The following is a 26,192-nucleotide window of genomic DNA, read 5'->3' on the forward strand; positions in this document are numbered from 1 at the left end:
CTCACACGTGTCCCTTCCCTAGGAGTGCCCCTCTACCATTTCACCCAGATGTCCCCTTCTACGTCTCCATCTGAGGTCACGCGGAGCTCCATATACTTGGCTGCAGCTGGCCTTGGGGAATTGTTCCTGAGGGCTAGAGCAAGCAGAAAATGCTGAGGTGATCATGAAGGAGGGAGAGCTTGTGTAGGATGCTCTCTTCAGGGTTTGCCCCTGCATCTGTAGATATTCCGGTTGGTTCCTTGGCGTGACTTGTATGGGACCATTCTGGACCTCCTGTTCAATCATCTTCTGTTCCGTCCATCTTCAGTTGTTTTTGGTATAGAAAAGGCAGCACTACTATATCTACACGAGTGTTCTAAATGGAGCAGGGTAAGATCAACTCCATGAGGGTTCTTGCTGTCTGATGCACCTCTATTCCCTCTCATCCTGAGACCAGTCTTGCCTGATTACCATCCATGAGCTCCTGACTTCTCATCTAACTCCATGGCTTCCAGTGGCTGCGTGATGCTCACTCCTATCTTGTTTTCCTACATGAGATTCCCAGGGGGTGGGACCATAAGCTTTGGGGAGGAGAAACACAGGGTTAAGCTGGACATGTACACTGGTTTGAGAGGAGTCTCAGCAAGTACAGGCATAGAGAAGCCAGCCTGTGAGGGCAAAAGGCTTCAAAGAGTGGCTACTGCCTCCACCTGACACCTCCTCCCACAAGCTACCAAGAATGGAGAGGCTAGAGCTGGACATCTTCCCATCCTCTTCCAATTTGGCCAGGCTGTCAGCCTAACATGCTAGGGGCAGGGAACAGGCATGCCTGTGTTCTGGCCTTCCCAACCACCATGAAGACTGGACATGCACCAGGAAAGACAAGGAAGATGGACGTTCTTGAAGGAGCACACTGGAGCCTCAGAAAAGCCATTTGGCATCTCTCCAGAGCCCAGCCTTCTTACCCCAAAGGATTTTGCCTTCTCTATTTATTATTTTCCAAATTTGGCCAGCGGCTCTGGTGCTGTATGTCTTTGTAACCAGATTTCAACAGTGCCTTGAACCACACGGACCATTGTGGGTGGCTCAGCAGGAAGTGACCGGTGCCCAGTAGAGGCAGATAGGCTGGTCCTCAACATTAAATGACATCTACCCCCAGTACAGCTCCTATCTGTCCTGCCACCTGTGGGTCAACGGTTTCAGTTAACTGTGCACAATGTACGATTCATAGTCCAGTCAACATACCCCTTCTCGGCAATGGCAATTCCCTTCCCAGGATGGAAGCTGGTCCAGGGGGTGGAAGGACAAAACTGTCCCGGTGGGTGGAGATAGGCATGGGCTCTTCCCATCCACTCCTGCTACCAGCAACTGGGGAGCTGTGACCATCTCCCCAGGACATCTGCCAACCTTCATGCTAAGGCCACTCTTACCAGCTGCTGCAGAAGACAAATAAGTTTCATATGTACAGAACTCTACAGTGTCCTTTTTACCCGCACCCTTTTATAAGAATATATTGTAATACTAAAAAATATTAAACTCATCCCCACCCTGCCTAGAAACGTATCTTTTTCCCATGTAGACTTGAGTTGTGCTAGAGTGGACTGAGCCAATGGTGGGATGAAACTAGTTCCTACCAGTTCTACCCCATTCCATGAGTGCCAATGTACATTTTCTGGAATGTTCCAAGCCAAATGAGGTTATGTGGATGGCTTGAGTTGGGAACATTTGTGTCACAGGAACCCATTTGTTTTTCCAAAGATGAATTGTTAAACATTTGTCATCACCCCTCTGTACAAGGTAGAGGAACCCAAGAAGCCACCACCTTTGAGAAGCCAGCATGCCAGGCCATTGTTTGGGAAGCATGGACTAGGAGCCTCTAATTAACAGCCTGACCTCCGAGAGTTGGCGGTACAGCTGAGCCGGGACCCCCATCTGTCAATCTGCCTTAGGATGGATCCTGCATTTCTCACTGTCTCCTCTGGGGGAGTCCAGAGACTGTGCCCCTTGATTCTCTCTTCCCATCCCATCCCTTTCAGAGAGTCCCTTGGAACGGGACTGATGGGTAAAACTTAGCAGCTGTGCCCTTCTTACAGACAAGAGTCCTCACGCCTCATCTCCAAAGCTGGCTTTATTTGTGCACGGAGGGGTGAAGGTCACCTTCAACTCTCTTCTTTCCCTGATATGCGCCAGAGGAGAGGTGTGGGCAGACCGCAGTAGGCAGAAGCGGGCGTGGGTAAAGGTTGGCACGAGTCCTTAGTGATACCGTCCATAAATGTACGTCCCCTTGGAGAGGGCTGGAAGCCAGGCAGTGGGATCACTGTGACCCACTCTTTAGGAAGCTTGTGCTTTTCCCTCCTCAAAGTGGGCTCCTCTGCTCAGTGAGCCCTTATTATCTCCCCAGGAAGAGAGGAGAGGGCCCTAATGAGAAGGGCTGCTTAAAGCTATCCATCTGAAACAACTCAAGCACTCTGGCATGACTGGGGGGTGGGGATCCAGTATCAAACCTCCCAAGGCTGGAGTCCTGGAAGGTGTCAAGGACGGAGGTGTCTTAGGTTGAGAACATCTCACTATAAATATCATAGTGACCCTAGGTCACAGTGACTAGATTTAGAGGAATGTGACATCTTTTCCTTGGCCTAAATTGTATCCCTTGGGAGCCATGACCACAGTGAGTGAGTGAGGCTCCCTAAGCCCGATGGAAGTCCCCCCGCTGACCCCCAGTCTTGCTGATCAGCTTTACCTCTGCCACCACGATGTCCCTACTGACTGCCTTGCACATGTCATACACCGTAAGGGCAGCCATGGCAGCCGAAGTCAGCGCCTCCATCTCTACACCAGTGGGGCCCCGGGCCCGGCATGATGCCTGGATCAGCACGGCATGGCGTGTACTGTCCAGCTCCAGCTGTACCTGCACGTGGCTCAGGGCCACATGGTGGCACAGGGGGATCACCTGACTAGTTAGCTTGGCTGCCTGGACTCCAGCCAGCTGGGCCACTGTGAGAGCATCTCCCTTCTTCAGCTGGCTCTGCTGGACAAGCTTGAAGGCCACAGGTCCAAGAAGGACCACAGCAGAGGCCACAGCCACCCGCAGTGTGTCTGGCTTCCCGCCCACATCTACCATAGCTGCCCGTCCTTCTGAATCCACATGAGTTAGCTGAGTTGAGGTTGGCCCTGGTCCTGAGGGGACAGCAGGACCCTGTGAGTCTTTGCTAAGGCACTTAGAGTGAGTGTCAGAGTCTGGGTAGTGGCTGTAGTGTCTCTGAGGGGAGCCAGACCCCAGGCACTGCTGAAACAGAGGAAGGGCCATGGGAACACGGAGTTTTTCCCACAAAGTTGCCATCTTATCAGAGAGGTTCTCCCTGGCACTCGGACTCCGAACACGCAGGGGATCCCAGGAGAAAAGGCTCCAAGTAGCTGGTGGGGAATCTTGAAGCATCAAAAATGCCCCTGAAAGGCAAGAGGGAAGAGAAGAGACTGAGCCTGCAAATGAGTACCTCTCCTGACCCCTTACTGCCCCAACATGTTCTCATTCACACTGGGGAGAAGGAAAAACCAAAAGCAGACAGAGAGCTGGCTGCAGTGGTGGTGCAGGCCCGCATTCCCAGGACTCGGGAGGCAGAGGCGAGTGGGTCTCTGTGAGTCCAAGGCCAGCCTGGTCTACAGAGGGAGTTCGGGACAGTTAGGGCTACAGGCTAGAGGAATCTTGTCTTGGAAAACAAAATAAAACAAGCGAAACAAGCAGGCAGAGAAGAAACCAAAGAGAAGGTGCCTAGAAGGTTTGTGCTCATCAGGCAGGGTTGGTGCAAGGCCACTTGCTTGTTTCCAGTGCGTCTGAACTTGGTCCCCAGAGTTCTGCTATGACATGCCTTAGGCCTGAAGACCGATGCCTGGGACAGCCTTTTGATGTGCATTCGTTTTCCCAAGACTAGCTAGGTCTGAATTACCAATCACAGGTATTTTCACCTTGATACTTCCAATGGAGAATGCAAAGCAACCATGTCATTGGCAGGTAAGACATCAAGCAAACAGTTCATCTATGTAAGCAATGTCAAGCCCCTGTATGGGCATTAAGTGACAGATTGGTACCCATGTCCAGAAAACCTTGGGGCTTCTGCAGACTGCTGTTTCCCAGAGAATAGACAAAAGACCAGTGCCAGCACCCCGACAGCAGCAGCTGAGAACTCACACGACTGGATACCTGGTCCTACCAACTCAGGGTCGAGTGGGCAGGGTCCCTGAGAGCGTCAGAGAGGCCCTGACAGAGGAAACTCTTGTGTTATGAAGACCAGGCCAGACTAGTCACGCCACACAAGACAAGGGATTCTCCATCATACCCTGAGCCCCACCCTTGTCGGGCAGAGGGAGCAGCATCAAGGCATCCCCGTCCCTAGCTGTGAAGATGTATATCCGGGGGCTGGAGGATGACTACGCTACCTTCCCCAGTGGAATGCCTCTCCTGCTTTGGGTGGCCAGTGTGCTGAGGCGTCACTGGGCTATCTCTGGCCCAGGGGATCAGCTTTGCTCTGGGCCTGTAGGCTACTCTGCTCCAAGCTCTGGAGGAAGGAGCCGTTTCCTTCAGGGTCCTTAGTGCTTTTGCAGTTCCACTGTGCTAACTCGGGAGGCCTGAATCTGGGTGTGACACGTAGGGCGTCAAGGCGTCATCTGCTGCCACCTGGGCACCGAGCAGAGCAACAGGGACCAGCCGCGTTCCCCAGGAGAGGACACTACCTGGGGCTTTAAAAGTGGTGTTTTCACTTGAGGAAGCACCTTGTACTTGAGGTGTGCAGGAAATGGAAAGCTCAAATCCTGGGTGTTCAGAGGGCTGCCTTGCTGGGTCAACTGATGGGCCACGCATAGACACAGGTAGCCCCATGTGACAGAGAAGGGACACCTGTGTCCTGCTGGGAGATTTCACAGCGGTGGCGCAGCTCTACTCTCCTAGGAGAGCTAACTCAGTGAGCATCAGGTCTTTAGAAGACCCTGCCCTGATTTCGAGATAGGGCAAAGGACCACTTTACGTCCGGAGACAGACGGGTTGCTGTGGGCAGGGAAGACATGGTAGACATCGGGAGTTTAAGAAAAGATGAAGGAGATCCAAAAAATAAAAAGGAAGAATATCACGGAGCCGAGCAGGAGTTATCTCATTGAGGGGACCCCCACCACCCCACAGGACCCTCCAAGTGACAAGGGTAAGTAGTTACGTACTGATAGGTCACCCACCGATGAGGATCATGGGCCGGTTCTTCATCTGGGCAATGTTAAACATGCCTGGTGTGAGGGAAGGACGGACAGACAGGAAAGCGGGGGAGGACAGAGAAGGGAGAATCCACTGAAACACACAGGTGAATGAATGTGGCCCCAAAGTCCTATGCACAGCACAGGCATTGTGACAATATCCCTCTCTCACATTTGTTACTGCAAGGTGGAGCCCAGAGAGCAGCCTGGAGATGCCCAGGGACCTGGCGCTCCCTCCCTCTCTCCCAAGAGCCAGTGATATCTCAGTTCAAGAGAATTTGGGGTCTCCCTGTATAGCTCATGCTACGTTGATTTTCTCACCACACCCAAATCCAATAGGAGTGGCCACAAGGACACTTAGACCGGCACCCTTGGTCCAGGCTTGCTTTACCCCTGCACCCTCTCCTCCAAGCTTGTTTCACACTAACCCTGCCCACTCCCGCCAGCCCAGCCTTCCCGCCCAGCCCTTACCTGCATGCTGCCTCTTCTTCCTACCCACGGCTGCCCCAATGATTCTCAGAAGCTCCTCCTCAGATGCCCCCGCCCGCAGGTGGTCCCGCAGGGACACCTCAGCGTTCCCGAAGAGGCAGACCTGGTGCAGATGAGAGAACAAGTCTAAGCCGCCAGCCCTACCAGGGTGAGCATCAGTGCTCAAGCCTCCCTCCCGGCAGGCTCACCCAGGGCCATGGGGGACACAAGGGACTGGATGGACGGGGCCAGAAAAGCTAGGCAAGCAGCAGGCAAAATCAGACTTCTGTGTGGGGCTTAGCTCTACTCCTTTCACAGTGTACAGTACGCAATGAGAATTAAATAGATACGAAGAGCGAGCATACGGAGCCAGAACTGCTGTTATTTTCTGAGATAGCTGATGATGAAGCCTCTATCACGAGAGTGGACCCCAATCAATAGCTGGGTACCCTGGAGGTGGAACATGCATCCTGTTTCCCATCAGTCCTTCCTGGTTCCTTCCGGTGTGGACATTACCACCTGCCACCCATTTGCAGCAGAGGGCTGTTGGAAAGGACAGCCTTGGAGTTTTTGTTTCTAAACAAGAGTCTCATTTTTTTTAGCTCATACTATAGTGTCCAGGATGGCCAGGAACTGACAGGAACCCTCCTCCATCTGACTGTGCTGGGGTGACAAATGTGAGCATCCCACCTGGCTGGAGATGACTTCTGTAGTCATTTAGTCTTAAGTCAATGTTCCCTGGCTTCTGTGAGAAACTTGGTCCTAAGATGGGGATGGCTAAGGTCATGCAGAAAACCAACAAACCACCCTGCTACAACCTATGTGTCTGTCAGATGTGCTAGTCAGGCACAGAAGAATGTCTGGAAAGCCAGGGAGTGCCGAGCCCTGGAGCAGCCAGGGCTGTAAGACAGGAGGTCTGGTTCCCCATTCCCACAGCACGGAGCCCAGGCTCTGTTCCACCCTTCACTGACACTCGGGCTTCCCTGTGCTGGCTTCTGCCTGGAGATCAGGAGAGAGGAAGGGGAGGCCCTGCGGAATTCCCTCCACAGCTGAAGCACCACCCCTTCCCCTCAAGGCTGCAGCCGCACTGGCCCTCAGTGACATCACCCCTCGGTGACATCACCCCTCGGTGACATCACCCCTCGGTGACATCACCCCCTCGGTGACATCATCCCTCGGTGACATCACCCCTCGGTGACATCACCCCCTCGGTGACATCACCCCCTCGGTGACATCATCCCTCGGTGACATCACCCCCTCGGTTCTCGGCTTCCACTAAATAACCATCCCATTCTCTTCAAATGTCTTCCTTACACTTCCTATAGGACCTTGATGGACAGATGCCAACTGTATTCCCAGGCATTTCTGGAACAACTCAGTGTATACTTCTTTCTTTCTGTATTCAAATGGGCTGACCCCAGACCTGCAGCTCCAACCCCAATCCTAAAATTCCCGGCCCAGCAGTCACCCCACACATTCCCCTCCTCCTACACCACTAAGCTCTTTCATTATTCTGTCCCATACTTTTTTCTTATGCATATGTGTGTCTATGTTTCCTGTATATAGGTGTGTGTGTGTGTGTGTGTGTGTGTGTGTGTGTGTGCGCGCGCGCGCATGTTAGTATTCAGGCATCTGTACTGGCCTGTCCATGGGGTTCTGACAGGATGTAGCCTCAGCTGCAGCCACTAAGAGCATCATCTGTGCCCATTCACTGTTTCCCTTTTAAAAGGACCCTGCCCACCTCCCATCCTCTTCTCTTCCTTTCTCTCCCTCTCTCTGTCCATCCATCCCTCCCTCCCCCTCTTTCCTCTCTTTTGTTGCTCCTATCTCTGGTGGCCAGTCTCTCCACCCCCTTTCCCTAATAAAAACCCTCTGTTTGACCCTATCACATGGCATCTTTCTCTCAAGTGACACTTTTCTTAAATTAGCAACAGTGTGCATGCATGGAGGCCAAAGGTCAATATCAGGTGTCTTCCTCAACTGACCTCCACAGTAGTTTTTGAGACTGGGTCTCTCATTGACCTAGATTTCAGCAACTTGGCTAGACTAGCAGGCCGGTGAGCTCCAGAGTCTCTTCTCTCCACTTGCCCAGCACTGGGATTACAAGTGTGCAGCCATGCTTGGCTTTTTACATGGGAGCTGGAGATCGAAACTTGGGTCTCCGTGACTGCATAGCAAGTACCTTTCTGCTGAGTCATCTTCCTCACACTATCACCCCACACATTCAGCCATCTCCCCATGCAATCTCATAGCTTTACCCTCACATATGTATGTATCTTAGTCATTGCTCCATATCAACTTAACGAGTTTAAGTTCAAATCTGACAAAGATGAAGAGCATGTCTCCCTCTTGTTCAGAAACTTCACATCGCTCCCTAGTCAGAGGAACAAGTTGATCTGAAACACAGCTCTCAACAGTGTGGACTTCCCAGATCTGATTCAGGCAGAGCGAGTCCAGGTCTCAGCCCTTCTTCAAGGTCTCTGAGGTCCTGGAGCCCACCATCCTCACTGCCAGCACAGACATGCCTGGTACAGAGGGTCACTATGTTTCTGTCCACTACCTCTTTGAAGGTGCCAATGAGTTCCTATGGCCTTAAGGTAATGAGCCTTTCCCAGACTCAAGCTCAAGCATGAGTGACAATTACCCAAGTAATGGGCCTGTTTTCAGAGTGTGCCCCTGGCTGTGTGGAAAAGGTCAACCAGATGTCCCAGGGATAACAACCCTTTAGGTCCCCCTCTGGCAGCACTGAGTGCTGGAAAGGATCCCCGATGAACCAGAAGCTATTCTGAGGTCCCAAAGGATGAAGGATTGAGGGAAGAGGGTGACTGCAACACAAATCAGATGCACTCTGGTCACCCCCAAGTTCCCCTGCACTGAGCACTGATCTCCGCTCTAATCAGAAGCTCAGGTGGAATGTGAGGAGACCGGTAGCAAGGGCTCCCGGGGGTGGGATGCTCACCTTGAGGTTCCCGTCAGCTGTGATGCGCAGTCGGTTGCAGGTCCCACAGAAATGCTCGGACATGGAGGTAATGAAGCTGATCTGGCCCTGGAAGCCAGGGATCTTAAAGGCCTAGGGGAGAAGGGCGGTGGAAGGGACAGGGTGGGCTCTCCCTCACTCCCAAGATTCCCCCACACTCTGCAGCTCCCTCACAGTGTGGTGGGTGACCCATACGCCTCTGCCGTGGCCTGGCCTTGCTCTAGAGAGGAGTTGCTATGGATACAGGTGTCTGGGGATGCCAGGCCTCCAGAAGGTCATGTGGAGGACAGGGCCAGCGCTGCTGCTCCATTTGCCTGCATGACCTCTGAAGCCACTTGGTCTTACCCTTCCAAGTCTAGGCTGCTCTCCCAAGCTGCACTCCCCGCTGTGCTCTGGACTTACAGCCACATCCAGCAACCACCCACGCTCCCTAACCTTGGCTGTGCTGGAGTCCTCCTCGGGCAGCTTCTCCAGCCCTGGCCACCGCTGTCGAATGGTGTCCAGCATCTCCTTGTAGCTAACCATCTTCCTGAAGTTCCACTTGTTGCCTGCATTTGGTTGCGGGTGGCAGAGGGGTGGGGGGGCTTTTGGACCAGAGATGAAGGGGACCCTGCCCAAGGATCAGATCACACCCATGTGTGACCCCAGAGCACCACACACTGCCCTCCCACCACCCCAGGTCTTAGCAGTACCTGGTACCGCCCCGAGGCCCACACACCCCTTCTGTCCCCACCAAGCCCCTGTCACTCACCGTCAAATGGCATGTACTCGATGAAGCGCACATCCAGGGGAAGGGCTTCTGTCAAGGCCACAAAGTCTAGAAGCTCGTCTTCATTCAGGCCTCGCATCACCACACAGTTCACCTGACCAAGGACAAGGGCACTGAGAACTGTCTCCAACGTGCCTTCATGAGGATGACCTTTGGGGTGTGGCGGGGTGTGGCACTGCTCGGGACAATCTACGCCTCCCATTACTCTCAGGGCTGGGGCAGTCTCTGTTCCCAGTGAGGGAGAAGTGGGGGCCGGATGTGATTGGCAAGAGTATTGGGAGGTACACATCCACTGGTCAGGCTGAGGGCTGTCAAGGGGCCGGCAGGGTCAGGGAGGAAGGCGGAGTCAGCAGGTGACAGGTGCTCACCTTCACAGGCTTGTAACCCAGCTCAATGGCTTTGTGAACACCCTCCATGACTTTGTGGAAGCCTGTGGAGAGGGAGAAGCAAGGACTCAGGGACTGCCTTGTCCCGGAACAACCAGATCCACACTGGCTGAGAGGCCAGCGACTTTCCTCCCGCAGGCCCGACAAGGAACATTTCAGGTTACAAAAGCCAAGAGGCAGCACCCAGACTCTGTGTGGGCAGGTGACACAAAGCATGTTTTTACTAATTTCAAAGTACAGCAATATGACTTTTCTTTTTAAGGTACACTTCCTTTTTGGAGTTACGTATGTACGTGTGCATGCTGGTCTATTTGTAGGAGTGCATGCACAATTGGAGGCCAGAGCATCCTGGGGTGCATTCCTCAGAGCCTTCATCTGTTGCCACTTTGTATTTATTTCGTTTTATGTATATGTGTGCTTAGCCGCATGTATGTCTGTACGCCACAGGTGTCCCTGGTGCTGACGGAGGTCAGAAGAGGGCACTGGGTCCCTTGGTTTTTCGTAACGTGAGATGGGAATGACTATTTTCTCTGGGGCTCAATATTGTTTAATTGGGGTTCACAGGTCATGTTCTCAAGGATTAATGATTACAAATGTCATCGGTAAAACACATTTCTGGCTCCAAGGCTGTGAGCTGGATGCGACCCGTGGGCCACAGTTAGCCAAGCCTTTGCACAGTCTAGATGGGGAAACTGAGGCCCGCCTGCAGTCTTCACACCCATCTTGTATGATGCAGGCCCCTCTCACTGGTATGTTCTCAGCCCTTCCCTCCAGGGGCAGGTGAATACCACAGCATAATGGGGGGCGGGGAGGAATGTGTCCCTGGGGAAGGGGGCAAGGGAGGGACAGACACAGATGGGGCCCAGCCTGAAGCACCCTCCCACTTCCCCCTCCCGCCAGGCCTCCTGCTCTCTGTTCACAGGCTCCTCAGAGGAAGGAGCCTAGATCCAAATCCTCTGTGCCACTGGGCCAGCAGAACCATCTCTTCCTCAATCCAGCTCCCTCCTGCTCTGAGTTGCCCCCCTCCCCACGGCAGGTCAGCGGACACCGTGAGATCAGCAAAGGCTGTTCTATGTGATCGTATGCTTTGTTCCAGCAGTCTGCAGGGTCTGGGCAGCGTCCCATGCACAAGCATGAGAGTCTGAGTTCGATCCCCAGCACGTGTAAAAAGCTGGATGAGGGAGGCGTGCTTATAATCCCAACCCCAGGAGGAGGAGAGAGGTAAAGTCCCAGGGCTCACTGGCCAGCCTGACTAGTCTAAATGAGTGTATCCCAGATCCCAGCCAGAGAGGCTATCTCAGAAACGCATGATGGACAACTCATTATGAGGAGGAAGAGGAGGCTGCCCTATTGCCTCCACCCGCACACGCAACCACAGGACACGAACACACACACATCCCCCCAACAAAAACAAAGCATGAGTTTAAAAACACATTAAAACTGTGTTACTACACTTTAAATTTTGCCACAGTGAATGACTCAGCCAGAGCTCAGCCTCAGCCAGAGGGAGGAGCCTCAGCCAGAGCTTTCTGGAATGCTGCAAGCAGGACCTGCACACCGGGCAGGGAAGGAGGAGGACATCCAGGCCGGCACTGACACTGTGCCAGAAGAAGAGGGTGGCGAGCTGCGTTTCCTAGCACCCCTCTGACCTCCCAGAGCCCTCAGTGATGGACTACCCATATTTGGAGCAGGGTGTGAGGAAGAGAGGCTTAAAGACAAGGGCCTGACACTTCAGGGCGGCCACTTCTGCCCCAGCCATCCATGTGTCTCCAGGCAAACAACCTGGCCTTGGCATTAGTCCCTTACGGAGCCTTACCACGAGCACTTCCATGATCTAGACACCTGGAGGAAGTGAACACCCCGCCACACACACACACACACACACACACACACACACACACCAGCAGCAGCAGCAGCAGCAGCAGCAGCAAAGCCCCGGGGAGACCCACACTTCGGCCGGCCTGCTGTGATCACCTTTCCTGCGGACGATGAACTCAAACTTGGCCGGCACCAGAGTGTCCAGGCTGATGTTAACAGCGTTGAGCCCTGCCTGCTGGAGCTGGGGCAGCAGCCGGGCTAGGTTGATGCCGTTGGTAGTGACACCGATGGTTCTCAGCCCTTCCAGCCGATGAAGTTGTGCTGGAGAGACAGGAGGAGAGCGTCAGACTGTTTTCCCTGGGGAAGCGGCAGGGATGGAGCGCAAAGGGGCTTCTGCTGGGCCTGGTAACAATCGTGGAAATAAAAACCAGGGTGAGGGGATGGATGGACGTACCGATTGGCTGTTAAGACCACTCGTTTCTCTTGCACAAAAGCCGGTTCAGTTTCCAGCATGCAGGCGGCAACTTACAACCACCTGTAACTCTGTTTCCAGGGGCTGAAGCCTTCTTCTGACCTCACTGCCGGGCACATATGTGGCACACATACATGCATACAGGCAAAAACATTCATACAAGTAAGAACCAGAATGAAGACCAACAGATGGCGTACTGTGTGGTGGGTTGAAGGAAAGTGGTCCCCAAAGGGAGTGACACTATTAGAAGGCGTGGCTTTGTTGAGTGGGTGTTGCCTTGTTGGAGGAAGTGTGTCACTGTGGAGGTGGTCTTTGAGGTCTCATACACGCTCCAGATCCTGCCCAGTGTGACAGACCACTTCCTGTCGCCTGTGAGTCAAACAGAAGAGCTCTCAGCCCCTTCCTCTAGCACCATGTCTGCTTGCATGCTGCCTTGCTTCCCACCAGGACGATAATAGTAAACCTCTGAAACTGTAAGCCAGCCCCAATTAAATGCTTTCCTTTAAAAGAGTTGCCGTGGTCAAGGTGTCTCTTCACAGCCACAGAAATCCTCACCCTAGGCAGGGTGCTCACCATGGGATAGGTTCTCTCCCAGAGATGGATGGATGCCTTCCCTGGGATGGATGGGTGCTCTCCCTGGGATGGATGGGTGCTCTCCCAGGGATGGATGGGTGCTCTCCCTGGGATGGATAGGTGCTCACCCTGGGCTGGGTGCTCTCCCTGGGATGGATAGGTGCTCTCCCTGGGATGGGTGCTCTCCTTGGGCTGGGTGCTCACCCTTGGATGGGTGCTTACCCTGGGATGGGTGCTCTCCCTGGGATGGATGGGTGCTCTCCCTGGGATGGATGGATGCTCTCCCTGGGATGGATGGGTGCTCTCCCTGGGATGGATGGGTGCTCACCCTGGGCTGGATGCTCCCCCTGGGATGGATGGATGCTCTCCCTGGGATGGATGGGTGCTCTCCCTGGGATGGATGGGTGCTCTCCCTGGGATGGATGGATGCTCATCCTGGGATGAGTGCTCTCCTTGGGATGGGTGCTCTACTAAGAGCATCATACAGATTAGCTCACTGAAGCTGCAGAACAGAGATTGTTCCTCATTTGGTAGGCAAGGAAAGAGGCGTCAAGAAATTAAGAAAATTGCTTAAATTCAGCAAGTTAGTACCAGAAAGACATGTGAAGGCCAGAAACCTCAATCACTCTCCATGTGCATCTTTGAAACAGGGTCTCCCACTTAACCTGCAGCTGACTGGCTTGGCTGGACTGGCTGGTGAGCATCCTCACAGAGCCTCCTGTCCCTGCCCCCACCCAGTACTGACACTGCAGAGCATGCCTCACGCCTGCACAGTAGACACTTTACATGGGTCCTCACGCCTGCACAGTAGACACTTTACATGGGTCCTCACGCCTGCACAGTAGACACTTTACATGGGTCCTCACACCTGCACAGTAGACACTTTACATGGGTCATCACGCCTGCCACAGTAGACACTTTACATGGGTCATTACTTTACATGGGTCCTCACGCCTGCACAGTAGACACTTTACATGGGTCCTCACGCCTGCACAGTAGACACTTTACATGGGTCCTCACGCCTGCACAGTAGACACTTTACTGACTAAGCCATCTCCCAAGTCCCCAGAACAAAAGGAATCCTAGGGAACTCCACATAAAAGAACAGGGAAGGAAACAGTACTGGTCAGTCAGACCCAGCAGTGGTAGAAGATGTACTGTGAGCTACAGTCTGCCTGTCCAGTGTCCCTGAAGGTCCTGTGTGGTAAAGGGCTGGTCCTTAGAGTGCTCCTACTGGGAGGTAATGGGGCCTGTGGAGGAGGAGGGGGGGTGGCTACGGGAGGACTAGAGGCTCTGAGCATCCTCTGTTCCTGGCTCATGACTGTGATATATACTCCAGCATTCACCAGGTCAGCATGACGCCCACCTGACCAGAGTTCGAATCTCCAGAACTGCCATTCAAAGACACCTTTCTCTCAATAAAATGAGTTGCCTAGGTTTTTCACTGCAGTAACACAAAGTTAATAATACAATGTCAGAATGTTCATGGTAGTTACTTTTCATCAAAGACTAGATAAAAATTTTTAAAATAACTATTCTTTTTCTATAATGAACAAGTTTTCCTTTGCAATCGAAGGGTCTTGGTTAGGGTTACTGATGTGATGAAACACCATGGCCAAAAGCAAGTTGGAGGAAATGGTTTACTCACTGTTTATTCACTCAGTTCCATATAACAGTTCATCATCAAAAACAAAGGGCAGAAACTCAACAGGATAGCAACCTGGAGTCCGGAGCTGATGCAGAGGCCATGGAGGATGCTGCTCACTGGCTTGCTCCTCATGGCTTACCCAGCCTGCTTTCTTATAGAACCCAGAACCACCAGCCCAGGGACAGCACCACCCACAATGGGCTGGGCCCTGCCGCATGAATCCCTAACTAAGAAAATGCCTTACAGGTTTGCCTCTAGCCCAAACCTGCGGAGGCATTTTCTTAACTGAGATTCCCTGTTCTCAGATGACTTTAGCTTGTGCTAAAGTTAAAACAAGACTGTCCAGCATGGTGAGCAAACAGGCAGTACCCATGCCTTGACTCTCACTTGATTTCATTCTCTACCAACTGTGACAAGGACAAGATCCTCCTGGCCCTTGGACCAGGACCTTTCCTCAGCTTTATATGACAGTAGAGAGTAAGAGTCAAGTGCCGAACTCTAGCTGAACTAAAAAAAAACAACATGTTGCCAAATTAACTAGCTGGTTTATGAAAAACCAGTAAGCTATAGGTAGTTACCTCCAAAATGAAACATTTCCCACAGGAGGGAGAGGGGTCTCGTGAGCCTCAGGAGGCAAACAAAAGGTCCCAAGTCTGTGAGAAGTAGTAGGTGGCCCCTGAGGGTCCCTCCTCAGAGTAAAAGGGAGCACATTTCTGGGGAAGGAGACTGCACAGCCCAACTGTAGCGAGAGGCCTGGTGAGCCGCCTACAAGCTGTGCAGAAGGCTCCTGGGTCACAGCTCTCCTGATTTGTCACTCATGTTGGGGAGAGGGGCTTTTGATGACCAGGTGCCTTGTGCCACTGCTGCATCTGGAAGTAACCCCTCATTTCTACTCCTGTTAGTAACCCCCAAAACCTCACTGGTTTAACAAGACACATCCTGTTACTTTGGTCTCTTGGGGGGTAAATATGTACTGTGTATGTGTGTGTGCGCACACATGTGTATCTGTTGTGACTCCCCAAGGAAAGCCTGTCACACAATAGCATATTCAGGTGTAAGAATGAAATTCCTCAGGCTCTCTGAAGAGAAGCCATGCAGGAGGCTTTACAAAGGCCTTGACCTGGAATGTTACTTGTCAAAATGTAACCTAACGTTTACTGGAGCCACACATTTGCAAGGTACCCTGGAAACAATTCAGTTAGTCAAGAGTACAGAGTTGGCTGAACAAAGTTTCTCTAGAATGGCATAACCACAAACAACACTGAACGAACGAACGCTCTGGGTATAGGGAAAGGCGCGCTGTACCTTAAATGAATGTGAAATGCCCGCATGGTCATTTGATTCAACACTTGGTCTCCAGCTGGTGGTACCGTTTAGCAAAGGCATGAGACCTTTGGGACTTTGGGCCTGGCTGACAGACCATAGGACTGTAGAGGTAGGGCTAGAGGGTTATAGCTGCCTCAGTTTGTCCAGTCTCCGCTTCCTGACCCACAGTCATACAGCAAACTTCTGCCACCATGAACCAAGCCATCATCCTTCCCTGCCTGTTCTTGTCGGGCACTGGAAACAGGCACAAGAAAGTCAACAATGCCCTACACAAGGTGCAGAGGGGCACACACCCCATAGATCGCTCTCACAGAGGCCAACAGCAAAATTGTCTTTGCCTTTCCCCTCTGAAATGGGCATACATTCCTTTCACTAGCAGAAAGTAACAGTTGCTGTTTGGAAGAGAGAGAGGTTATGAGCTCCCTCTGCCAAATCAACAATAAAAAACAAAGGCAAGCCAACATAGACACTTGTAGGAAGGTGGGCGGTGGTTTTGAATGTAACATGGCCAGGATGAAGGTGACTGGCAGAGCTAAGGGACAGCAAGGCACTTGCCACGCTCTGAAAGGACCTGCCACTCTGCCTTGCTTGAGTTTTCACAGCTAGGTGGACTACAGGAAACTTCTACAAAGCCACACCATACAGAACATAGACCCAGGGCACCTCACCTGGGGCTAAATGAAGGGACCTTTCTATTTCCCTCCCTCATCCTCCTTCCTCTGTCCTCCCTTCCCATCCAAGCAAAAAGAATAAAAATAAAAAAGAAGGAAAAAGAGTTAAAAACCCTAATGCTCCATAAGAACAAGCTGCATGCGGCCATTAATACCTGTGACCTTAATGAGTATGAACCCAGCACCGTAGGGGACAGAGACAGGATAGTGGGACTTGCCGGCTGCCAGCCTAGGTCCAGGCTCAGCTAGAGACTGTCTCAAGGGAATCAGGTAGAGGGTGACACAGCAGGACAAAGGTGTCTTTCTCTGGCCTCCACCCACATGTGTATAGACCACGCAGATACACACCGCCATCCCCACCCCCCACAAATCTACTCCTCTAAAGTCCTAATTAAAAGAGAGAGAGAGAGAGGGAGAGAGAAAGCAAAAAACTGGCAGAATCAGCAAACACGAGACAAGTGTGGTTGTCCTACTAGGTTTTGTATTGCTGTGATAAAGACTTTGTCCAAAAGCAACTTGAGGAGGAAAGGGTTTATTTGGCCAATGCTTTCTGACCTTAGTCCATCACTAAGGGGAGCCAAGGCAGGAACTCAAGCAGGGCAGCAACCTGGGGGCAAGGGCTGATGCACAGGCCACGGAAGAATGCTGCATCCTCCACCTGCTTTCTTATAGAACCCAGGACCACCAGCCCACCTAGAATGGGCTGGGCCCTCCACCATCAATCACTAATAAAAAAGTATCCTATGGACTTGTCTATAGGCCAATCTGATAGAGGCAAATCCTCAGCTGATATTCCTTCCTCCCAGAAGACCCTGGCTTGTATCAAGGTAACAAACAAACAAACAAAAAAATGAATCAACACAACGATAAACATAATAGATAAAAATGATAAAAACATTATCATTCTGAAATAATGAAATCAAATTCTAAAAAGATAAAGAAGCTTCATTTCTCAAGCCTTCTTGTGACACTTAAAGTGGCGTTAAAGGGAAGAAATGCACAAACTTCAAAGTCAGTAAACAAAGAAGTGATTTTTCGGAGCACATTTCGCTTCCAAACGAAACGTATTTATTCTTTGTATAACATCACATAGCAATAAACTACCCCAGGTTTCCGCACACTCTAACGTAAACTGGCTGAGCGTTACTACAAAGGCTGCCTCTTTAATCTTTCAGAAGAAACCCTGAAAATGATTAAGGGTAAAGGCAATCTTGACATAAAGGGAACAGAAGATAACAAGTAACCAGGAGAAACCAGGGAGCCAGGAGAAAATCAGGCTGCTCTCCCAAAGGAAAAAAGAATAAGGAAATCTGAAATCAAACGACCACTTAAGTGGGTCATTTGCATGTACGTGAGAGATGAGGCAGAAGGATCAGAAGTTCAAGGCCATCCTTGGTTACACAGGAGGGTTAAGGCCTGCCTGGGTTAATGAGACCTTGTCTAAAAATAGAAAGTCACATACACATACAATTTTACAACATATATACGCACATATATGTATGTATAACACACATGTCTATGTATGTGTGTATGTATTTTAAAGTGACATTAGACTTCTCAAAAACAATGCTTACCTTAAGGAGATAACTATATGACATTCTTAAGATATATGTATTTATTAAATTGAAAAACATGGAAGTGAAGAGACATGGTAACACCCAGACAGTACACACACAAAGAGAAGAAAGTGCTGGAAAGAACAAAGTATTACACAGATCATAGGCAAAAGTTTGCCAAGCTTCTGAGAAATGTTTTACTATACAACGGAAACTACACTGAACGCCAGCCAGACACAAAGGAAGAGCCTGTTCACCGGTATATATAGACCTTCTTAAAATTCAAGGAAACCCACAAAAGGGAACACTAAGAACGTTCAGAGGAAAAGATCAATTACCTTAAAGAAGCAAGAACCAAACAAAGGGACATCAGACTCCTCAGTGTCAGTGCTGACAAGGCCACCATAGAGACAGCCGCATGACCTTAACATACTGACCCTCAATACCAAATGCTCCGGGGGACAGCTCAGTGGCTCAGAGCACACACTGCCCTTCCAGAGGACAAGAGTTCAGTTCCCAGTATGCACTATCAGGTGGCTCACCACTGACTGTAACTCCAGCTCCAGGGGATATGATGCCCATCTTCTGGCCACCTCGGGCACTGGCATTCTTGTGCATATACACACACATGCATGCACACCTAACTGTTTCACAGCATGCAGTGTGCCAGGGTCTGAGAGAAAGCATCTGGAAGGACACAGGATGTGCTGGAGACAGAGTGGTCCTGCTGAGTTGGACAAATCTGAGAACCCGACAGAGAGCAAATTATAAGCTCCTGGCAAAGGGAAGAGAAACACTAAGAAGCCAACTGTGTGGCCAGAGGAGGAGAGAAGGGGCAGAGTAGTGGGTAGCAGGAGATGGTCACAGGGGCCTCCTGGTGGGGACACTGAACTCAATGCCACAGCCATACACTGTGACTTGGCATCTAGTGGCTGAGACCTTGAGTAAGATGAACCCCTCATGGCCATCATTCCTCCTCACGCATCTCTTAGAGGGTGTTGCAGGACTCGGTGTCTACATGAGTGACAGCTGTCAAGTAAGCACCAGTTAGCACTGGGGTCCAGCTGAATGAGACAAGAGATGAAAGCAGCCAATGGCATTTATCCAACTCACCCACGATGTCTACCACATCTGGCCGGATGAGTGGCTCTCCACCCGTGAGTCGGATCTTATCCACACCTTCCTTCACAAAGAGCCGAGCAAGGGTCAGGATCTCCTCTGTGGTCAGTAGGTCAGCCTTGGGGGTGAGGGACACACCCTCCTCAGGCATGCAATACCGGCCTGAGAAAAGGAAAGGGATGAAGAGGTAGGGGGCAGGTGTGGCAGGCAGGTATCAACTATAGTCCCAAACCCCGTCTGAATACTGCAGACTCACTGGTCATTTCTCATCTCTCTGTCATCTGGCCTTACTACCCCTCCACCAGGGAGCTGAGTATGGGTGAAAGATGTGGCTCAGAGAAGGAGAAAGTCTGAGATGCTGGCTCCTTCAATCTGAAGGCAGCTGGGCAGATTAGCCTAGAAAGGCCTATGAAGCCAGTCTGTGGGCCTGTGTCCGTTAGCACAGTCCATTCGCATTCTGTCTCGCGGTGATAAAGCCAACTCTTCTGTGCATGACTGAGATGAAGAAAAGGGTCTGGTTCAGTGAAAGGCACCACGCTCTGTTACTACCATGTCCCCAGACCCATCAGGCCGGAAAACCCAGGGGCCCTTTGTGCAGAGGGAGGAGCAGAATGGGGTAACCATTTCCTACCATCACTTTCCACAGGCTGCCAGGCTAGGCCAGATCTGCTAGACTCATAGCTGTGTCCGTCCATTCCTATCGATGAGCCACGTGGGCCCAACACAAAATCACAAACTTATATCACTGTGAGATTTTGTTTTTGCAGGTGTGTGTAGGTGTGTGTTTGTATGTGCATGTGCGTGTGTGTGTGTATGTGCGAGTGCATGTGTGTGCATGTGCGAGTGCATGTGTGTGTATGTGCGAGTGTATGTGTACGTGTGTATGCACGAGTGCACATGTGCATGTAGAGGCCAAAGGTCAATGTGGAGTGTCCTTCTTAGTCATTCTCCATCTTCATTTTCTGAGACAGGGTCTCACTTTTATTGGGACTTTGCTGACTGAGCTAGGCTGGCCGGTGAAGGGATCCACCTAACCCTGTCTTCCAACATTGGGATTACGAGAGCACCTCCATGCCCTGCCTGCCAGGCCCTATCTTTTGTTTGTATGTTTGTTTGTTTTTAGACATTGAACTTAGGGTCTCATACTTTCATGGAAAGCACTTCCTGAGCGAGCCACCTCCTGGCCCCCTACAATTGTGTGTGTGTGTGTGTGTGTGTGTGTGTGTGTGTGTGTGTGTGCACGCGCGCATGTGAACGCGGTGTGTGTGGTTCTGTTTCTTTGGAACCCAGCTGCCAGGTTCTCAGTGTGATCTTTGTAGATATCAACGTCTTACAATACCAGAAAGTTATTTGGAAATGCCTTTTGGAGTCACAGACTCAAGCATGCACACTGAATGCACATCTGGGCAGTGAGAACAGAGCAGCCCACCTGTAGAATATTTTGTTTGGTTAAACATTGACCAAACACATATGCAATGACTTACTCAATACTTCTTACTGAGAAATATAGTCAGGGCGGGAGGAGAAGAGAGAAAAAGAAGGGAACAGGTAAGGGGGGCTAAGAGGGAGACGAACAGGGATGAAAGGAAAGAGAGGAGGAAGATCCTCACAGTGCACACAACCCCGGAGCAGCCAGGAATGCACAGAGGGGTCTGCGTGTTGTTGTCCAACCCAGGCCTGGGACGTCTCATAGCCATGGCCATCTTTACCACTCATCTGAAATGTCCCTATCACACACACAGACACACACACAGCCTAGGCTACGCCCTGGGACTTTGGGTACTGAAGAGAAACAGAAGGAATGTGCTCCAAAGAGGGAGAAGAGCCCCAGACCTACTCTTAATCCTAAAACTGACCACAACTGTTCCCAAATCTAACACTGAGGAGAACCTAGCTTCCATAATTCCAAAGCAAACTTCAACCCGGTGTAGCGGCGAACAGGCTGACCAGTTGCCGATGAGAGGTCAGGAGAGTGGGGAGGTGGGAAGGGGAGGGTGAAAATTTTCGAGTATGAAGGGATTGTGGGTGTCACTTTGGCAGAGGGGCAGTGTCCCCGAGGTGACCCGGGAGGTGACTCACATCGGAGGTTGCACTTCTCTGTGAGAGAGATCCGCAGGTAATTGTGCTGCCGGCCAAAGCTGTCCGTGAGGAAGGCAGAGAAGGGAGCTGCATGCTCTTGGAGGAACTGGACCCTCGTGGACAGCCCCTGCAAGGACAGGGACACGATGAAGCTACGGGCTCTGTGCCACAGCTCTGGCTCAGTTGTGGAGAGCTGAGGGAACCCAGAGATGAGCTCCCTCTCCCTTAACTTGCACAGCACCTCTAGCTCTCCCGTTATCCACAGTAACCTGGACTGCTCCTCTCCCTGACTGACTGAAGATGCACCCACCACTGAGTCTGTAGAGACATCTTCCCTGCAGGAGTGAGCCCAGACTGGTGCACTCAAGCTGAAGGCTGCTGGGCTGGGGAGGCTAAGGTCTTCTTCCCTGTACTTTACATTCCTTACCCAGTGCCAAAAGGAAGGATTAGCCAGCCATTGTGTGGGGCCTAGGGATTGCTGCAAGCTCCAGGAGATGAGAAACCTAGGAACCAGCTTTGGGTCTGAATGGCCAGGTTCTGCTCATCAACAACTATAGGGAATGCAGTCGTTAGCAAATGACTCCAGGTTCCAATTCGCTGTGGTTTAGATGTTCCTGTCTAACTTAACACATGGTTGTGCAAAGGCCAGGGAGGAGCCAAATAAATCCAGGAACTAGGAGGGAGAAGACCAAGAAACATGACTCAGCAGAAGCCTGAGAGCGAGCCTGGCCAAGGACCGATTAAGGGGCTGGCCACTGGCCCAGTCTGCCAACACACACCCTTCCCTCCCAGCTGGTCAAGCAAATTTATCGCTTGGACACAGCAAGCCCCATCCCAGGACTCTTCTCCTCCCACACCTCATTTCTCTCAGTCTCCCGGGGGTGGGGTGAGGGTGGAGACGACACTCTCCCACCCAAGGGGTCCAATGCTGACCACAGAATGTCAAACTGTTCTGTAACATATAGGCCTGCCTATATGTAATATATAGGAAAATGGTAGCTGCAAACCCCGCTACTTCTAGATAGGCACAAGGCTCTCAAGGCAGGCAGTCATGGCTTTCACCACAGAGCTTCCAGGACACTGAGGAATCCTGCCCCCAAGAGTCACTTCCTGTGGTCTGAACTCTCCACTATGCAGCCAGGGCTGAGGAAAGTTTTAATCTAGGAGCAGCAATCCTGGTTCTGAGCAGACTCTGGACCAGGTAAACCTGAATAACAACCTGGTTCTAGCTATGGTCCAAGCACCTGAATCCCCTTGAGTTCCAGGCATGCCAGTGCCTTTGAATGTTGCAACACAATGTTGTCATCTACAAAGTTTATATGCCGTAGAATGCTGCAACACAAGGCAGTCAGCTACAAAGTTTAAATGCTTTCGGATGTTGTAACACCATGCTGTCATAGATAAAGAACCACACAACTCTGTTAAAACAAGCAAACAAACAAAACCCAAGCATAATGTTTTAAGTTATGGCTTTGTGTTAGGCCACATCCCAAGCTATCTCGGGGCACAGGTGGCTTGTAGGGTTGTGTAATGGGAATGTCCACAGAGCTGAGAACATTCTAGAGAGATGCTGTGTCGCTCATTGTCTATCTGGACTGTTGAAACAAGGTACCCACAGGGAATTGGAATTCCCCCATGAGTCTCATGCTGGAAGAAAAGACGCCAGCCAGTGACGGACCATGTCTTCCTGTGGAGATTTCACACAATGGTGATAACCTGCCAGACCACTTCTCTGGAAGGCCAGAGGTTGAGACAATGATGAGGCATTGGTGGGCAGGATGCACAGCTCTTGCTTTCTATTTAAATCTAAGCCTCGTGTCAGGACCCCAAAGATGGACTTGTGGGGAGAGGAGTCCACTGAATCGCTTTATCACTCTTCCCAATATGTCCACATTAAATAGAACTATGTTGTTTCTGCTCTTCACTATTAATTTGACTCATTTTGGCACTGTGAGGGGGGTGGCCAAGCCTGGCTTGCTCCAGCTGGGCACGAGCTCTGACATGGCTGCTGCAGTAACAGTCATCGGGCATGCCTGCTCAGCCTCCTCTTCTGCAAAGAGAAGACAATCTCATCTAATTCAACTGATGGCTCCCTTAACACTATCACTAAGCCACTGCCATTTGTGCCTGGTTAACACTGTCAACTTGACAGGAGCTAGAACTGCCCAGGAGACAAACCCCTCTAGGCATATGGAGATTACCTAGATTACATTAATTGAGGTGAGAAGTGCCTGCTTTACAAGCATGACACCTGAGTTCAAACTCCAGAACCCATGTTTTAAAAGCTAGGGAGAGATTCCTAGTGCCTACTGGCTAGCCAGCCTAGCCAAATCGGTAAGCCCTGGCTCCCAGTAAAAGACCTTGTCTCAAAAGCAAGGTGGTTAGCCCCTGAGGAATGACATCCTAGATCGCCTTCTGGCTTCCAAACACTCAAGCACATGCACACAAACATACCCCTCCCCTACGCGCGCGCGCGCGCACACACACACACACACACACACACACACACACAAAATCTCAAACTATTAAATAGGAGGTGCCCCAAGCTTGATTGTATGGCCTTCTCCCCCATGCCCTAAGAGTGGGTGTTCTTTGCATCTCTGGCTCCTGACCAGCATAGTTCACTTCCCTAAGACATGGAATTCAAGGATCTGGGCAGGTTTGAAGCGAAGAGCAAAGACCCTCCCTGCTTTCTCCTATACCTCCTTCCTGTCTTCAACATTGTCTTGCCAGTTTCTGGTCTTCTCTAGAACTCTGAACATCTAGGTGACTGTGCCTTACCCAGGGTCACCCCATCTTTAACCCCACCAAGACAGCAGACTCAGGCTTCAGCCCAAACTCCTTTCTGCCTCTGGGGAGTCAGAATAGAGAACCAGAGAAAGAAAGGGTATACCTGAATCGAGCTCAATCCACTAGGGAAGATGTCTGGCCACCCCAGTCATCGATCTCCCTTGGAATCAGTGAAAGCTGTCCATCTGTCTTTAGACTGACCCAGGGCCAGCTCTTACAACCCACACCACAACACACAGGATACCCAGTGAGCGTCCACCACGGCTCTCTATCTCAGACCACCAGAGTCCTGTGGAGGGCAGGGCAGGGCAGGGCAGGGCAGGGCAGGCACAGGGTCCCTGCGGGAATGGAAAGCCGGATGGGGATCTGGGATGTCCCCACTTCTGCTCCTGCCCACTGGCAGTGGAGCTGAATACATAACTTCATCTCGCCTCTAAGATTCTCTTACAGATCCCCATGCCCTGTGCCCCTGAACAAGGTGAGCTGGTCCAAGCCTCTGGATTTACAGACAGAAAGCAAGGGAAAGCGGGAGCCCAGATTCAAAGCCATATAAGACCAGAGGCCAACAAAAGGTCACCAGTCTCCTATGTCTCAGTGTCCCAACTAACTCATTAAATGTGCTTCAAACATCCAAAAACATTTATTGACTTGGCTGGCTGCATGCATTGTGGGAACCTCTGTAGAAATACCTTGAAAGGCCAAGGGAGCCCTAGCATCCAGGGACTTTCAACAGTGGAACACAGTCCCCACTGAGGGACTCAGAGGCACTGTCCCTCTGCAGCCGACACAATGGTTGCTTGTCCAGGTAGGAGGGGCCTAACAGGACTTACTACAACATGTGCCACAGGCTAAAAGGACCAATAATCGCCACACATCAACGCAAGGCTGCCTGCGTTCACCAGGCCCTGAGTGCCGAGATTAACTCATATGGAATTGACGCCCTATGATGAAAACACGAACATCCCCATCCCACAGACCCAGGTCCCATTCTCTGAGAGAAGAGAGACACATGGCCGATAAGATGTGGGGCTCACTTAAATCCCAGGGTTCTGCTCTGGAGCCTGTGCCCTTCCTGCTGGATCACTCACGCCCTCCCCAAATAAAAGACCGGGCAGAGCATCTGAGGAAGGGTGCCGGCACAGGGGCTGGGGTTGTAAGTCCCTGCTCCCCTGACTTAGAGTGGCCTGAATCACGTGAGTCACACTGCACAGGCCTTCTCACAGAGTAAAACTTAATTATGAGGGAAAAGAAAGCTCCTTTTGCTAGTATCATTTTTAAAGCTCCCATGGTGGCCTTGGCTCTCCTGAGTTCTCACTCAATCAAGTACAAAGTTCAAGGGTTTGAAAATCCCTGCAACAGTGAGCCCGCTTTATCTGAGGATCGCGGAGAGGCAGGGGTGAGGAAGTGAACATCCTGGCAGCAAAGTCCGCCTGGGTCTTGAGCAACGCCAGAGAGTCAGACATTGTGGAACTCCAGGGTCCCAGGGCATCAAGGCCAGTCCTGGAAGGCACAAGAGAAGTGGATGGATCTATGGGAAAGGGGACCCCCCCACCCCCCGCAAATGTTTCCCGAACCTCGCAAACAAACTGAAACGGAAAGCAGTGACTCGCTGCGGGCCCGAAGGACCCTGCTCCACACTATGAAGGCAGGCAGGAGGAACTCCTAACCCGGAGCTTCGTCTTGCTCTGTTCCTGACTAAGACAAGGCAAAGCCCTCCCAAGAGAAACAAGATAGATCATGGAGCACTGCCACTACAAAGCGACAACCGGTGTGAGTGACACCTCAGCTCCTGTCACATTAAGAAGCAGGTGTCCTGGCGACACTTGACTATGAACTGGCACCCTCCACTCAGGAGGTGAGGGAACAATGTTTAAAAGGGAAGGCGAAAACACTGGAACCTAAGCCTCACCCCCCCCCCCCCCCGTGAACCCTATTTCCTGCAGCACGGAGACCTGTTAGAAGGTGGCACCACCAGGGTAGCGGAATCCAGGGGAAGGAAACTCTTGAAGAGTCCCTCCCGCTAGGTAGGAGTGAACTCAAGCAACCCTCAGTGAGTGTCCAGGTCGTCCCAGGCCAAGCCAGGGTCCTTTTTCTACGTCCAGGGTGGCATGCTTGGATCGCCTTCCAGGTAGGTGAGTGCAGGTGGGCTGGGTGGGCTCACCTCCCTGGCGGGTCTCGAGGGCTCCGCGGGGCGGGGCTGCGACACCGGAGCGCCTGAGCTGCAGCCCCGGGCGCTGGACTTCAGAAGCCGCCGCAGCATCCGGAAGGCAGACCGCGCCGCCATGAAGCCAGCAAAGGGAAGCACCAGGTCTAGAGCAGGCCTCCA

The 26,192-nt window shown here is 51.6% G+C and overlaps 1 protein-coding gene across 2 annotated transcripts; it reads right to left on the reverse strand.

The window, feature by feature from the left end:
- Window positions 1-2,275: 2,275 nt before the first annotated feature.
- On the reverse strand, window positions 2,276-26,192 carry Mocs1 (molybdenum cofactor synthesis 1). 2 transcript variants are annotated; one of them, XM_051204212.1, is made up of 11 exons: window positions 26,028-26,192; window positions 21,077-21,203; window positions 18,992-19,159; window positions 11,789-11,953; window positions 9,797-9,858; window positions 9,411-9,522; window positions 9,095-9,207; window positions 8,642-8,752; window positions 5,686-5,806; window positions 5,200-5,247; window positions 2,276-3,426 (listed from the first exon to the last, which is right to left on the reverse strand). In XM_051204212.1, the coding sequence occupies exons 1-11, from the start codon at window positions 26,148-26,150 to the stop codon at window positions 2,666-2,668; spliced, it is 1,911 nt and encodes a 636-aa protein (XP_051060169.1). In that variant the 5' UTR covers window positions 26,151-26,192; the 3' UTR covers window positions 2,276-2,665. The 2 variants fall into 2 exon arrangements, with proteins under 2 accessions (XP_051060169.1, XP_051060170.1); XM_051204213.1 differs by having other exon boundaries at window positions 3,305-3,426; window positions 5,185-5,247.

This window comes from Phodopus roborovskii, unplaced genomic scaffold, assembly GCF_943737965.1.
Source record: "Phodopus roborovskii unplaced genomic scaffold, PHOROB, whole genome shotgun sequence".
Classification (NCBI taxonomy): domain Eukaryota; kingdom Metazoa; phylum Chordata; class Mammalia; order Rodentia; family Cricetidae; genus Phodopus; species Phodopus roborovskii.

Excerpts from the sequence above, each read along its gene's own strand:
- Mocs1 (XM_051204212.1), bottom strand. The coding sequence starts at position 26,150 with ATGGCGGCGCGGTCTGCCTTCCGGATGCTGCGGCGGCTTCTGAAGTCC. Across the intron at positions 9,208-9,410 it reads CGAGTACATGCCATTTGACG|GCAACAAGTGGAACTTCAGG; the intron begins GTGAGTGACAGG and ends AACCAAATGCAG. Across the intron at positions 5,248-5,685 it reads GAAGAAGAGGCAGCATGCAG|GCATGTTTAACATTGCCCAG; the intron begins GTAAGGGCTGGG and ends CCCTCACACCAG.